At 29.0% G+C, this 17,300-nt stretch overlaps 1 protein-coding gene across 1 annotated transcript; it reads left to right on the top strand.

The window, feature by feature from the left end:
- The first annotated feature begins 8,282 nt into the window (after positions 1-8,282).
- Positions 8,283-16,779, top strand: LOC113523190 (shematrin-like protein 2). Its single transcript, XM_026909061.3, has 4 exons — positions 8,283-8,388; positions 10,445-10,622; positions 15,245-15,367; positions 16,380-16,779. The coding sequence occupies exons 1-4, from the start codon at positions 8,377-8,379 to the stop codon at positions 16,541-16,543; spliced, it is 477 nt and encodes a 158-aa protein (XP_026764862.2). The 5' UTR covers positions 8,283-8,376; the 3' UTR covers positions 16,544-16,779.
- Positions 16,780-17,300: the final 521 nt, after the last annotated feature.

Raw genomic sequence — 17,300 nt, forward strand, 5'->3', positions numbered from 1 at the left:
ACCCTTCATATTCATTTTTCTGAAATACCTTCTATGTATAGATATCGTCTAATTACTATTTTGTTATATTAGTAAGATAACAGGTGAGGTCTAGCTCACGTTACTTAGGAATCAAATAAGACTGTAGTCAAATGTGCTCAAATTTTATATAATAAAGTAAGATAAGCATTTAACGTGTCGTGTAATTTTAGATGTCTATAGTTTAAGTATAGACTATATAAATATATATGATGATAATGACGAAGTCAGCGCATCACTATCAGGTGAGCCGCATGCTCGTTTACCTCCTGTGTTATAAAAAAAAAGTTTGCGTTTTTTTTTTTTCTTAATTAGTTTAATTTTTCCTCAACGATGTATTCAAGATTCGATTTAATTCCCACGAGTGTTAACCGCAGTAGGGGAGTGCGCTATGTTTGAGAAACATTTTCCCATTTGCCCGCGATCCTTTGTATTCGAACTCGAGACGCCGCGATAAACATACGATCGCATTCAGCTTTCTTACAAGATTCACCCAATTTCTTTCATCCATCGTATATCTCTCTTATCTCTTTTCGATTTTCCTACCCGATATTTTAGGGTAGACAGTTTTCTAATAACATCTACGGATCCTGTGGATAACCAATTCACGTTACATGACGTTTCGGGGGCGAAGTGACTAAGTATTACATTGCCCACGGGTATTGTAATTCTTGCCGTTGAATTTATCCTGGTGTAGAAGCGCTCAGCTATTTGTACAGTAAAATTAGTTCTATCAATTTTCTCTTTTTTTATACGTAATTCTAGCTGTAACTCGCAGCTATTCCTGTTTATTTTTTAATTATCAATCGACTTAAAAAAAAGAGGTTTTCAATTCGGTGGTAATTTTTATGTTTATTACTACATGACTTCGTCAATTCTAAACCGATTTGGTAAATTCTTTAAACTATATATTTACAGTTTAGTCCCATAGAAATCTTATCAAAATCGGTTCAGTAGTTTAATAGTTTAATTAAAATAACTGTTTTTGCAATTACAATCAAAGATGTTTTTGTGGAACACAATCTTTAATTATTTTTAAATTCAAAATTTTAAATAATCAAAAATATGAAGCCTCTTTGAAATTATATTTTAATGAAAAAAAGTCAGTGAATGTTTATGTTGGAAAGTTATTATCCATAAAGGTAATTCGTTAAAGGTAAAGGTGTAAAATGTAAATAAACATTTCAAAATAAACAACCCATTTTAACAAGGGATAATTTGAATATGAATATTTGTAAATGATAAATGCCTGACCATCTAAAATCACGGTCTGTTAGTTCCCAAATATTTGCGGTCTTACTACAAAAAATATTTAAAGACTTTTTATCTAAACAATGTTTATCAAAACTCTGTCTAGGTAATAAAATATTGTTTATTGCAAAAAAAACCGTTTAAAAATGTTTACTTGTAATTTTATGTACTAAAATATATAGATAATTATAATAAAAGTTGACACTTTAAACATATTTTATTTTTAACAATATAAACTTTCTTTTCAACCGATTAAAAAAAAGAAGGGCATCAATTCGGTTGTAGTTTTTTTTACGTTTATTACCTCATAACTTCGTCGGTTGTAAATAGATTTGGAATATTTTTTCTTTATGTAAAAATATATACTTATAGATTGGCCCCATAGAGATTTCATAAAAATCAGTCCAGTCGTTTAGTCTTTAAATAAAAATAACTATAATAATAATAAATAGATATTACATACAGTTTTGGAGTAAGGTGTCTAAACATATAATTAACTTTTTTGTGGAAAAATGATTGATACATAAAAGTCGCAATTATAACTATATATAACTAAAAACAACGATCTCGATAATCTTTGCACTAAATAATAGTATGTGTTTTTTTTTACAACACAGGGGGCAAACGAGCATGCGGCTCACCTGATGGTAAGTGACTACCGCCGCCCATGATCACTCACAACACCAGCGGCATTGCAGGTGTGCTGTCGGCCTTTTAAAAAGGAATATATGTTTGTAAATTTATCTCTCTCTATATTTTTTCTTAATTTCCTCTACCCAAAGGTGGTTTGGAAGAAATTGCTTAGTGATAAGGTCGCTTTTTGCTTTTACTATTTTACAAATTAATATATACTACTGTATTTACTACTGTAAACTACTATTTTATAAACGGTGCAATAAATTGTAAATAAATAAATACAAATCCAAACTTCCTGTTCCAAATTATCGTTTAGAAAAAGTTAATATTTTCTTTATGGAAATGGGCATTATATATATTATATAATAAGATACCGAAGGATATTTTGAATCTACACAACATTTTGAAACAAAGCCTACACTCTAAACGATTACTTGAATGACAATTGTGCATGTTCATGACCATTATGCAGGGGCTTTTTAATGACCAGTAATTTTAGACATAGTATATTTAAATAAATACACATAATGTTAACAGAGAACTTTAAAAGAGTAACTATATAAGAACTTTCCGAACCCTGCATTCTAAAAAAAAAGAAATTTTAAAAGTGCTTGTAAACGAGTCTATTTTAATAAAGATGAATTAAATTTTAACTATTTCTAATTTATCTAGAAACAAGATAAAAGTAAAGGAAACCTAGGACTATAGATCAATGAATACACAGAGAAACATAAAATATGCAAAATTACATACTCTGTAATCCTATTTCCTATAAATGTAAAGTTTTTGTGTGTATGTTTCTTACTTATTGAAATTTAAACTGTTGAATAGATTTGAATGAAATTTGATACACAATTAGTAACTTCTAACATTGAATACTGTATAATAATTATACTGGTTCACACTAATAAAGCCGAGAGTATCGTCTAGTAGGATATGATTACAAATACACACAATTTTTTAAATATTATTACGATCTTTCAGGTTAGTACGTACGTACATATGTACATTGAAGTAAGAATAAAAGTAACTGTAAAAATATCATACTTTTATTTTCAATTTTACATTCGTAGCACCTATAATAATATTATAAAAATTGACACATATATAGGAAGTAAATTGAAAATGGAAATCTTATTTTAAAGGACCTATTTCTTAAACTTTTTATTTTTAAAATTTTCTTCCCATAATTTAGGATTAGGTTCTATAAAAAAACTGACTTTGATTGTAATAAAACCCATTAATTTGATTTAAAAATTAAACGAATGAACTGTGAGGTTACTCTTGAAATAAATTCCAATAGATGAACATTGAAATTGAGACGTTTTGCACTCTCCACTTACAATACTATTAACATAATGGTCCCATAGTATTCTAATAGATGGATATTAGTGTAAATTGTCAATGTAAACCCATTCCACTTCTCTTCCAATCCCTGTTGTTTCATGAGTGCAGTATAAAATTGTCATTGGCAATATATTGGATTGGCAATATATATAATCGATATTGGATTCAAGAGTAAACTAATTTTGATAAAATTTCTATAGGACCAATTTGTAAATATATTCTTTTAGATTAAAAAGAACTTTTTAAAATGGTTTATAAATAACATAGTAATGAGGCAACAAACAAAAAAATACAACAAACAAACCAAAAAAAAACCGAATTAAGAACCTCCTTTTTTTAAAGTCGGTTAAAAATATACTTGTACCCATTCAGTTATCGTTTTTTACTTTTAACTAAACTGCTAATATTTTAAGGGCCAATAGTGGAACATTTATAAATTACAACACAAGTGTCGAATTATGTAATAAAATTTTTACCACAAAACACTCCTAAATACAAAGTTACATTTAAGGTAAATAATCACAAGTATCATGTATACGTTATAAATTCCGTATTTACAAATCACAAATCAGTTATAATTCTATGTTCAATATCATTTCGACACCCAGACAAAGAAACAACGTCTAAAGTGTAAAAGAATTACTTCGTTCAACGAATAATTGGAGCGACCTCGCAAAGGACGCGTACGCAATGGTACATTTTTTGTGGGAAAACCTTACGTTGTATAAACGTAACGTAGGTAATAATGAAACTAACAGATCATACAAAAAATACAATTTTATAGTCCCATGACAGTTTCGTAAAGTGAAACGGGCCGACGCATAATTTCAAAAGTGTAAATGCTTCTTAATTATATGAAAATATTTTTAAAATCCCATTATTATATGAGTGGTAATAATGATTCATTCAAAAAATTAAGTAATACTGGTAAACCAAGTAGTGACACTACCTACTGCATACCTACTAGTGTATTTCATAATCCGTATTAAATAAAAAAATATTAACTTTTTTTTTTTTATTTATCTATATGTATCCTTCACTTTTACATGAATACGAGGTTTGTTTTAAACATTTCATAAATTAACTATTTATTATATATTTCAATTTTCTAATGGAATAAAGCTTATTAATATTAGTACAAAGAAGTTTATTTGTGAAATCTTTAAAGAAATCGTTGGAATAAATAATGCCAGTTTGAAGTATAATGAGATTAATATAATTTTATTAATTATATCTTCTATTATATTATTTAATACTTTGTGTTTTGTTTAATTAAATATTAATAATAATATTAAATTATCTGTAATGATTCTGAGAAATGTATCGATGTAATTTATAAGAAAATAATAATTGTATTTTCCATGAACAATGATGCTTCCAAGAATTTATGAAGACAGTGCGTCGGTGTTAAATGTTACGCAAAACCTAAAACGTAAGCTCAGACGCAATTCTAGACTATATCTGCTAATAACATCAACCAACACATTGCAATTAAACAATGCAAGTCTACTGCCAATAATCTAAGGATCCGTATATAGTAACGAAATAACTTCTGAAATTATAATAAACCGCAATAATTAAGCCCAAAAGTGTAGTCTTGCAAATACAGTATCTAAGATTTACAAATGCAAATAATCGTTGTTTGCAAATTTATCCTCAGCTATTTTACTCATAATATGACTAATTTACAAAAAGCTGATATATTTTTAGTTAAATGTGGAAAAAATATTAGAGATATTGTAACAAAGTAATAATAAAAAATAATAATACTTAAATATATAACCTAAGGTAAGAAAAATCTCAATTTGATTTATAGAAATAATAAAAAGTTTTATATTTCCTTTATACAATTTTATATCTTTATTATCCTATTTTTTGTTATCAAATAATTAACGTTCCAAGATATACATCTTTATTTTTATTTCACACTAATGCTGAAGCATGCAACATGTTGCAATTTTTTTAACACCTACAAAACTAAATACGGCTTGATCGTCATAAACTAAAAATACATTATGAAATAGACCTTGCTTTAGAAATTAGGCTTAGTCATAAATATTGATTAATCAGAACCCCGAAAAAATAGATTTTTGGAATCCCTCTGGGGTGCAGAAACTTTTTAATGATATTTAGAATGGCAAATAAGCCTACGGTCTACGAGTACATGATGAAAATAGGTAAGTGTCGCATGGCCAATGTCATGAATATCATAAAATATACCCTGATTCCCTGTAATTTAATTACCATATCTCTTTAAACCGAAACGCAGTCATGCAAGTGCACAGTTGATTACAAAAAATATATAAAAAAACATAAAAGATATAGTTTTATTAATAACGCAAAAAATAATAATAATAAGAGTAAATAAAAATAAGGTGCATACAGAGCAAAAAATTTAAATGTAATAATAAATGCTTGGGTACCTCTGTCCCATTCGTATTTACGTCGTGAAAAACTTATATTTTCATGGCTGTGTTTCGGTTAGAGAGTGAAATATGGCAATGAAATTACAGGACATTATCATGTAGACATGAACAGTACCATATCTCGTACTGTTCATGTCTATAGGGAACGATTACCACTTTCCATCAGGTGCGCCGTCAACTTGTTTGCAATTCAAAGTTGCAAAAAGAAATACAAATATAAAAACACGTAAATAAACCCAACAACTCGTAAATAAAACAATCACAACGCAAACAAACAAACAAATTTGCATTAAACCTTAAAACAACACAAAGTTAAATAATAACAACAAACAGATTAGATATACGAATATACCAGTGCTCGATGTATACCGCTATAGTTGGGTGTTTGGATCATTTAATGTGACATGAGGTTTTCAAATCCTTAAAAAAAACAAAAAACCTTCTCAAGTCAATCTTGACAATTCACTTTAAATACCATCCTGGTTACATCCTGGTGATTTGGTTACGAGATGACTATTCGTATGTATCATATGTCTATAGTATTGTTTATTTATATAATCAATAGCTAGTTATTTCTTTCTATCAGGACAGGACAGTCCTTAGCTTGTTTGCCATTTAAAGTTGCATAAAAACTAGGTGAAGCCTTTATCTTCTGATATCATATTACCGCACGTAGTCGAATACATTTTTTTTGCTGAAATTTTACAAAAGGTTGACTTGTGACCCTGACCAACAGTTATAATAAAACAAGAATATATTTCTTTTCATGGTCTTTCTGTCGTTATATTACTTCGAATTAAAATGAATTTGATAATAGGTACTTGTAATTATCTCCCTTAATGTTTCACTTTCTTAATTATACATTATTATCATACCTACTTGTACAACAATTAGTCCATTACCCTGAGGTTGTTTTGAAAAAAATGCTTTCAGTAATAAGACCGCCTTACTGTACTATCGTTACATTTATTGTACCGTCCACGGCACGAGTTGACATTTTTACATTTTAAAAAGTGGCCATTAAGCCTGCACACGCGACGGAAGCTTAAAAATGGAGTAACTTCTCCCGTTTTCCCAACATTTTCCTTCACTGATCTGCTCCTATTGATCGTAGCGTGATGAAATATATATATACTATAACCTGCCCAGGAGTATGAAGAATACTTGTACCAAGTTTCGTTAAAATCCGTCGAGTAGTTTTTGTTTCTATAACGAACATACAGACAGACAGACAAAAATTTTACTGATTGCATTTTTGGCATCAGTATTGATCACTAATCACCCCCTAATAGTTATTTTGGTAATATATTTCATGTACAGAATTGACCTCTCTACAGATTTATTATAAGTATATAGATATTGTATAATGCAAATAAAATATATATATTCATTCATTCATTCAATTTTGTTGTCGAAGTCTACTCATAAAATTCTATTTAAATATTTTTGCATTTATAACTTTAGCATAAAATGAGTTTTTGACGTTTCAAAAGGTGTACCTCTCCGTTTATATCTTCTTCAGAATCATTAAAAAACAATGTTCAAATTTATACATTGTTTTACCACTTGGTTCGTTTCAAGGATGGCAAGTGGCTATTTGGAGAACAAAGTACGATACATTGTGTAAAAGAAAAAGAAAACTCGAAAAAAATCCTTGTACAAAGAACCTGGCCGTTGTGAATAATATCCTCTTTGTCTAAAAAGTGATCCATGCCCAGCAGTGGGACGTTAACAGGTTGTACTTCCACCTCCATGGATAAGTGGTGGCAGTTAACAAGCTCGTGGAATGTAGCGAACGGCGCCTATAGTTGAAAACAGTATCAGATCTATGGTTATGAAATATAGAGCTGTGATAATTATATATAGTTTGATTGAGGACTGAATTGTGTTGAATTATATTTCTTTTGTCAAAATCAAACAGATCACTATATACAATACTAATGATCCAACCCGGCTTCGCACGGTTAGGTACATAGAATTTTCAAAATAATATATAGCTTATGTTACTCGTTGATATTACAGCTTTCTTCAGGTAAAGGAATTTTTAAAATCAGTTAAGTAGTTTTTGATTTTATCCATTACAAACAAACAAATGTTTCCTCTTTATAATATTAGTATAGACTATCACAGGTTTTATATATTTTTTTAGGTATGCAGCTTAGGAAAATAATAATAACTTGTCTCTATGCCTATAGTGGCCATCATGCATTATCATTCCTAATTTCTTAATTATTATGTCTCCATATCCTGCAATGTAATATTTACAGCAATAAATCATTTTTAACTGTCTTGCCCTTCTGACTGAAACACACTAAATTATTACTAATAATACTAAAAAAAAATAGTAAGATCATTACTATTTTGTAGCTAGCCATTTTATAAATAAAAACTTGCTGAAGAATAAAATACTTTTACTTTTAAACCCCACTTGTAGGTCACTGAATACTTCATTCATAATACAATAATAATATTGCAACAAACAACACAAAGTACCATTATATCATCGCAGTAGCACTATTTCTTCATTCCCTTGATCATCCCCAATCTCCACTTACATAGTGGTATCCTTGGCAAGAAAAAAAATAATATCTACTCATACTGACTCGGTTGTGTGGCGTACGTATATAAAGTAGACGCGCAGGAGTCGTTCATCAGTCAGTCGGTGCTCAGTGCTGTAGTACAACCTAATATATCCAACATGAAGTACTTGGTGAGAATATATTAACAATTAAAATTTACATTAAACATCAAAATTCATTTATAATAAAAAATGTATCTCTTAATTTAAAAAAATAAATAAAAAGTTTTCATTAAAAAAATTATATAATAAAAATAATAATTAAGTATTTATTAATACTATGCTATTATAGAATTGTTCAAAATATTTTCTTTTTACTTTATTTAAGTTCAAGTTGAGTGAAACAAAAAATATGTGCCTTGGGACTAAAGCATCTCTGTATACCTACCTCATAAGGAATCTGGCGTAAAGATATATATAAATATGAAATTGTTTTTCTTTTGTACATTTACTTTGTTTATGATATTACTAATATAATTCAAAAAACTAAATATTTTACAAATTAATTCAAAAATAGTGATTAAAATTAACAAAATTTAGTAAATATAAAGTATAATTAATAAAAATAAAATCTTATATTATTTATTGGTTCGTATTAGTACAGAATAGATTATTTTTGCAATAATATTTGATCACAGAAAATTGGTTATTCTAACACAAATTACATGAGTAATAAATAATAAGCATCGAGATGAAAGGACCGAAGGAAGTTGATCGGCGGAAGTTGCAACCACACGAATTATATATATCTCGTTTTAACCCTACAACATAGCTTGTACTTTTAATAAATAATTTAATTTTAATCGCGACATTACAAGTTGGATTTTATTCATAGAAAAATAACCATTCAGTGCATAATGTCATTTATATTAATTACTAATGACGCACCCCAGCTTCGCACGGGTGCAATGTTTGTTTGTGTAACTTTTAAACTGTTCAATACATTTTAGTAAAGCTGGTATTTTGTCGTGTGTACAAGTACTGCACTAATATTCTCTAAGATTTTTAAAAGAGTTTTAATATAAAAACTATCTTATGTTAAAAGAACTATAGGCAAATCAGTATACTCTGTTATGTCCATAGTACTGTTCATATCTATAGGCGACAGTTACCATTTTCCATCAAGTGGGCAGTCAGCTTGATTGCCATTTTAAGTTACAAAAAAAAACTTATTTTATACACATGAATATCAGAAATAGGAAAACTAACGATATAAACCACTTCCAGATAGAACATCGAGATAAAAATAAAGCGTATACCAGATTTTAAGTTAAACCTTCGGGAATACAACAGCTAGAACCGCATCCAATTTAGTGCCGTAATTTTTGTAAAATGCCGAAACAAACATACAGATAGACAATAGACAGAATTTCTAAATATTAATGTTTTGATCTCTATTGATTTTACTAAGATGCCTTCCATATTTTTTTCTTATATGCACAACCATTGTCTAGTTACAATTTTATTATATAAGTAAGATATAAAATGAAATCGAAATATCTGTTAATGAGTGTTCTACCAGAGAAAATATTTTCCCCAAAAAGACATGGGTCTTGAATAACATTTTTTTGAATTGTACTAACACAGCACGTCCAGCTATTTAAATAAATTATAGGCTTAATTTTTTTTTTATCGTTTTTGACAAATATCTCTTTGGAAATGAAATGTCCAATTTTACGATTACAATACCAGAATTATACTTTCTTATTAGTAAACTAATTATTTCGGTTTCACCCTATATACATAGAATCATCATCATCAAATGCCTGCCCTTATTCCAATTATATAAATTTTGGGGTCGGCGTAATATGTTAATGTTAGGTGATGTTTTTTACTCCATTATTTTATAATTATTTCAGCCGTTAACTATCCACTACTAAACATAAGACTTCCCCATAAGGGAAATCTTGTCAGTAGTTGCCACACTTGGCAGACGGGTTGGCAACCGCAATTTTACCCTATAAATATGTTGTTAATTATAAAAGTTTACAAACATGTATCCGAAATATTATTAAAATTTCTCATTTTATATATTATCAAATTATCGTATCAAATTTTCTTCTTCATTAGTGTAAAAAAAAACAATAAAAAATGTATGTTAATAAAATATCAATAAATAAATATAAATTATATGCAAACAAAAGTTTAAATATCAAAAGTTATAATTTTTATTATTTCTTTTAAACAGATTGTCGTCGCTCTTGCCGTGGCCGCGGTCTGCGCCGAAGAAGCCAAGAAGACAGAAAAACGAGGTTTAGCCGGCCTAGGATATGGTGGGCTAGGATACGGTGGTCACGGCTTGGGTTATGAAGGCCTTGGCTACTCCGGCGGACTAGGATATGGCGGCTTGGGATACGGTGGCTATGGTAAGACATTCAAATAATATACACACCTGTGGAAAACTATACATCTATCTCGCTCGTGTTTCTGCCATTAAAACATTATTTGATCATTCGACATTATCAATCATCAACTTTCTAGCTGTAAGTTAAATTAGGAACCAACCCATAGTATACCAAATTACATTTAAACTTGTTCAGCCGTTTAAGCGTGACTGAATAACAAATAACCTATTTTAAAAAATCTATTTTTTATATTTATAATAATAGTGGTGGCTTAATATCATTATTTTAGGCTAAAATTGATATTCTGAAATGCCAATTATGGCAATTACATTATGCGAAAAATTATATAATTAAATATAAATGATTATTACTTAAAAATGCGTATTTACTTCATAATTTGTAACGTTTTCTCTTTGTTCTACGACATTCCAAGTAATAAAGTTATAGAAAGAAAATATCAGAAAGTGCTTCCTTAAACCAATTTATTAAAGCCATTAAATTCTTCCGGGTCTTAAAAGCCTAACAAATTACATTGCTTACGTACTGACTATACGACAAAGTGGGTAATACTAGTTTAATTTTTTATGCAAAAATTAAAATTTTTCTTCAGTTGCATTTTTTAACGTTTCATGTTATTACTAGTTTGTACCTGCGACTTTGTACATGTGACTACCATATTCTTATCGACCAGGATGAAAAGTAGTTTATGTTCTTTTCCATGTCAAATAGTATGTATATATCTAATTTCATGACATTTGTTTGTGTAATAAACAAACAAACTCCCTTTTACATTTATAATATAAGTGAGGATTCGTTACGGTAAAATATCTTGAGATTTTATCGTCACGATGTTGTATGAGAACAAAACCAAATTGTCGTGTAAGTTCACGATAAAAAATTTAAATCGTTCCAATAAAATTACATACTTTCAATCTACTCTCCTATTACATCCTATAATTATCATAATATACTATCGACCGTAATTATTAAATGGGATAGTCAGTCCCCTTTGTTCACTATTGCCGTCGTGTTCTAATAAATTGTGACGATAAAACCGTACGATATTAAACACATTCGTAAAATTGTTTACAAAATTTCCCAACATAAAAACTTTGTAAAACTTACGTCGATTTGAAGACCCAAAAACAACTTGCAGTTTTAAAACTTAACCATTCAATTCAGAATAATTAATTCCGAGTTATGACTTGTAGAGTGAAATGTAAGTACTTGCGTTAATTCGAAATTCTTAGTTTTAACAAATTTATTATATATATTTTAAAAATTAGGTACCCGTCATTAATGTAATGTTTATTTTTTGTTACGTTTATAAATTTACAGTTGTTTTGTTATGACAATACCAGACTATCCATCGTATCTTTGATTCTCGCTGTCTATATTTTTAGATGTCAAAAAGAGTCATCAGTTATAGTTCAGTCCTGTAAAAATTTCATTTAGGTACTTCTAATTATTATAATCTTATAACTAAATCAAATACAAATTATGTAAATGTTATATTAGTGACTGCATTCGCATACGTCGTACATTTGCAGCGACACATTAATTTCTTTAAAATTTCTTAAAGAATATAAACAATAAAAGGAACAAAGGATACCATAAAATAACATTAACGGTAGAATAAAACAAATCCGTAATACGCTGGCAGAGCAAATCGCTCTAAGAGATTAATACTCTAGCAAAATGAAATGGCCAGTTCCTGTGCTCATTATCTCTTGAGAACTACCTTACTGCTGCTATGGTCAACTAATCTCTCTAGGCCAGCTTTTCATTCGATTATCAGCTCTATTCCTTTTGAAATAAGCATTGAAATCTTATTACAAATTTAAACAATTATTATGTATAAGAAACAGATATGTTTGAAGACCTAATTAATTTGTGATGTTGAGTATCTTAGAACTATACATTGATATTGATTTGGGTCAAATAAAAATGAGAATACGGTTTTTAGTGAATACAGAACTATTGTAGCAGATTTTCTTTTATTAGGTACTTAGAATATACTGATAGTGATCTAAGAACTTCTGTAGGCCGTTGATTAAAGCTAATTAACACATTTAGCCTAAGAGTCAATTTCCAATTTTTAAATTTTTCTCATTACATTAATTTAAATTTGCTTAATCTAATACACAGTATAATAGTACCAAATAAATGCTTTTAGTATATTATATTGTGTACTGAATTTTTGTTTTAAGTTCGTTGAAAAAATAAATGACAGTCAAATCGGTAGCGAAATATACGGAAAATCTAATAAAAATCATAGACAATACATAATTACATTGATTACCACACTCTGGCTTCGTAGTAGAGGAAGTAAGGGCAGAGCTATTGGTAAGAAATAAGTATAGGTACGTTCGTCACACGTAATTGCGTCGCGCCAGCAATGACGGTCACTTACAGTGTCACAAGTCTAATGACACACGTGGGAAACTCAAGCTCCTTGGCATACAATCCAAGAAATAATAGTTATCCATACACCATTATGATTTAGGCATGATTCGAATTAAACTTTTTTTGTGTATGTAAAAAAAAACAACAGTACTTACATATAGCTTTAAATAGAACAAAAAGTAACTAAAAATGGAACGATTTCTGAGTATTTATTTTTATTTTTTAAGAAAGTTTCAAATCAGTTCATTGCCTGTCATACATAATAGATAATTAATGGATTTTAATAAAAATTGAGAAAGATCTGATTGAAAAATTAAAAGTATAAACAATATTGAGAATTTTAATCTGGTTGAGAGATGCAAAATATCCTATCAAAATTCATTGCTACTTTCTTTTCTTAATAAGGAACATTTTAAAAAAATAATTTGTACAGCCGTTCGCAAGTAATACGCTTCCCAACGACTGGCACTTAATTTTCATTTGTATAAATGGAAAAGAATATAATGATTTAATTCACTTAATCTATTCTTCACTTTTTCTCAACAAAAATATATTTTATAAAATCGACAAAAATTATATCAATCTGGAAAATTTAGGACTCCATGTCACTTATAACATTTATATAACTAACTTATAAAAACGATAAGTTACTAAAACATTTTATTTAGGTATTTGTCATATTGTATACCAATAAGTAACAATTTCATCACAATAAAGTCTATTATAAGTTTTTATTGTCGAAACTCCGTTGTAACCTTCACATTGAACGTTCGATTAAAAATTCGTCACGTCCTTTGTTCACAAAAAAATGCAGCCACTGTGAGATAATCCTTCCTTTCCCATTCAGTTACGTTGTTATTATATTTTTTATTCAAGAAACAAAGAAAAAAGGGTAATATTTGTGAGGTGTATGCCCAAATGTCTAATATAGAATGTTTCATAATAAGTATATTCTAAATACGTTTTATAATTCACTGTTTATATTATTACTTCTAGATGGAACTACATTGTATTGATTTTAATAAATAAATTGCTTTATTCTCTGTAAGCTGCATGAAATTAATATATTAGTAAAATAAATAGCGGTTATAAACTGGCAAAATATACGAGTATAAAAATTACAAATATACTTAACAGTCTGGTGTTTTAGACTATATTATCTCATATTCAATAACAACTTTTGATATTGCTGTTTGAAAATATCGTTTACAAACCAAATTTATCCGACGGACGTCGGTCCGCTCGTTCCATGTCACGTAAAATTTTAATATGTCCTGGGAAATCAACAAATACCTATTACTATCCTATTAAAAATTTAATTTTTTAATATACTTTTTATGAAATTTTGTTAAAAGTACCAATTTTAAAATCATTACCATAATGGTTACTTTTTCCTATTATTAGCATAAAGCCTTGTTTGTCCCACGTTCATCGTTATAATAGTGTGATGACATGGCGTTAATTATTAACAATGTGTAATAAGAAATATTGTAACTATGAGAGATGTGACACAAGTTTAGGTCGCTGTTACGAAGGATGAATACAAGCCACTGTCAAAACCTTTTTACGTGGCTGTATCACAAAAATCTCTTAATTTTCGAATTTCATCATTCTCCTTAGTGGCTTTAGCTTTACAGCGATGATGTTTATCCAACTGGAGTTTCTCTCCACAGATCATGAAATAGATCTACTCCATACAATACATACAAATAGGTATAGAGATATCCCCCTGTATATAGAGTACAAATTATTATTATACTTTCAATAAAATGTTTACCAGTAAAACTGAACGTTCTTCCAAATAAATAAGGGTCGAAAAAAAGAAAAAAGAAAAACTTCTTGCACTAATATAGCGCATCCAGTCGCAAATTAGTTTTTATTCCTATATTTTTTAAAGAAACATTTTCTTTTCAACTCTCCCTTTAAAAGGATACTAATGATCTGATGATTTAATCCTATATAAATAAATTATGACAATGTATGAAGACATGTAATTTTACATAGTAACATAATTATGAAGTAGGATAAAAAGCGTTATATATCGTTCAGCCTTTTAAATTATACTAACAAACTTTAAAATATATTTACTAACTTGCACATAAACATATAAAAATATACGATGAGAATGTAATATTAGCAGAAATAATAAACATGAGAAATAATAATGTCAATAAGAAATAGATATAACTATAAAAGTTCTATTTTCAAATTATTTAAGACATTCATTAATATTTCAGCTGCCGCCCCCGTCGCTGTCAGCAAGGTTGCATACACCACCGCGCATGGTCTCGGCGGATACGGAGGATACGGGGGATACGGATATGGCGGCCTCAGCGGATACGGCGGATACTCCGGCCTCGGTGAGTATCGTGGGATTTTTTCCCAATACCCTGAGAAATTCTGTACAACAGTGAACAATATTATAGATTTTTTAAAGATAAATCGGCTGGGACATTGTTATCTGTAGACAATGCCGTCATGTCTGTACATAACAATTTTCCGTGTTAATTATCTTAATAATTCCTATTATAACAGGTCGATTACACAGTTTTTTAATAACTTCCAAAAATAAGTAATTAACAACTGAATGTATCTCTCCACCTATTTTGAATCAATTTCCATAATTCTTTATGCAATCGTATTTGTTCTATATCAATCTTTTTAAAAAGCAAAATATTGCTTTAAAATAAAAATATATTTCATAAAAACTTGACTTCATTATAAATAAAATTTATGTCTAAATTTTTTTTTTTTAATTTATTATTAATAATAAAATACTTATCTTCTGTCTTATCTTCTGTATAGTTAGCTAGCTATACATACTTAACTATTTATTTGCAAAACTATTTTACAATTCAAATTAGACCCTGTCTCCCAAATAAATTAGTTTTAACTGTATTTTAGTAGCCAGTATCTTCCCAGTAGTAAGAAGTAAGGAAGTAATGATTAATTCCCTTAAGTTTTAAAAACAAATGGCATGACTTAATATTAAATCAATACGTGATTGAATTTGTAAATCAATGTATTTAGTTTTCTTGGAAATATCTTCAAATCTATAAAATTGTTATTATAAAAAACCTTATTTATAGACATAACAATGTTTTTGAAAATAATATATAGAAATCTTATTAAGCTTATCAATTTATATATTGAACTAAGTTATCTCTCAACACAAATCTATATTCTCTTCGGCATAATACCGTGGTCTTTAGGAATGCGGACGTATGAGGGATCCATGTACCTTACAGTTAATATGATGTCCATGAAGCTGTTCAACTTGCTTGCCATTCTAAGTTACGTTTAAAAATATGTTTTAAGTTCCACTAAATTCCTACAGTAATAACTATTAACATGATAATAATTTGATTTCAGGTTATGGTGGTCACAGTTACTCCGGCCATGGATACTATGGCGCCCCTGCTTTGAGCTACGCCAACCAGGTTGCCTACAACGGCTATGGCGGTTATGGCGGATATGGCGGTTACGGGCACGGTCTCGGCGGATATGGCGGGCTTGGTTACTACGGACATCACTAAACCTCAACGAATAACCTCGTGTTTTGATATAATGTGTTCATTGTATATTTTCTAAATAATTCTCAATCATAGGGTACGGACACGCCGTCTAGTGTCGAAATTTTATGAAGTGTTTAATGGTTCTTCTACATCCAAGTACCCTTAACTAAGTGGGTTTAAGTACCACACTATTTTGTACAACGAATTTTAAGCCCTTAAGTTTGTGTAAATATTTAAATATATAAAACTTTACATTATATCTTTTCTTTTATATTAAATCCCTGTCACTTGCAATAGATATAACTTCAAAAATTGTAGAATATAATTTTTAAGTGACTTTAAAAAGAAATGGAAATTTCCGATTTACCTTCCTTATGTACTATACGTTATTCGTTTCATAAGGTCAATCACCTTACTCGACACGTTTGATCTGAAACATAATACCATTACTTAGTCCTTCAGAATTCAGACAATACATATCAAGCTACTAGCTATTGCCCGCGATTTCATATATGTGAATATTGAATATAGGAAGAAAACTAATGAACAAAACTACTTTTAAATGACGTATCAAGATATGCATCAAATTTTAAGTTCTATCATCAGAAACAAATCTTTAAAAATCACATCGAATTTGGAACAGTAGTTTTTGCTTAACATATTGCAACATACAGACAGTTAGACGGAAATTCTAAAAAAAATATTGTTTTGACTTCAATTGTTATTATTAAAACGCCGCATATCCTCAACAAAAGAAACATCGTGACACGGGATTTTT

The sequence above is a fragment of the Galleria mellonella genome, unplaced genomic scaffold (genome assembly GCF_026898425.1).
Source record: "Galleria mellonella isolate WM207_F2 unplaced genomic scaffold, CSIRO_AGI_GalMel_v1 utg23, whole genome shotgun sequence".
NCBI lineage: Eukaryota > Metazoa > Arthropoda > Insecta > Lepidoptera > Pyralidae > Galleria > Galleria mellonella.

Bases quoted from the DNA above. Each gene is read 5' to 3' on its own strand.
- LOC113523190 (XM_026909061.3), top strand. The intron at 10,623-15,244 runs GTAAGACATTCA...TTAATATTTCAG, and splicing joins CTTGGGATACGGTGGCTATG to CTGCCGCCCCCGTCGCTGTC. The intron at 15,368-16,379 runs GTGAGTATCGTG...ATTTGATTTCAG, and splicing joins CGGCGGATACTCCGGCCTCG to GTTATGGTGGTCACAGTTAC.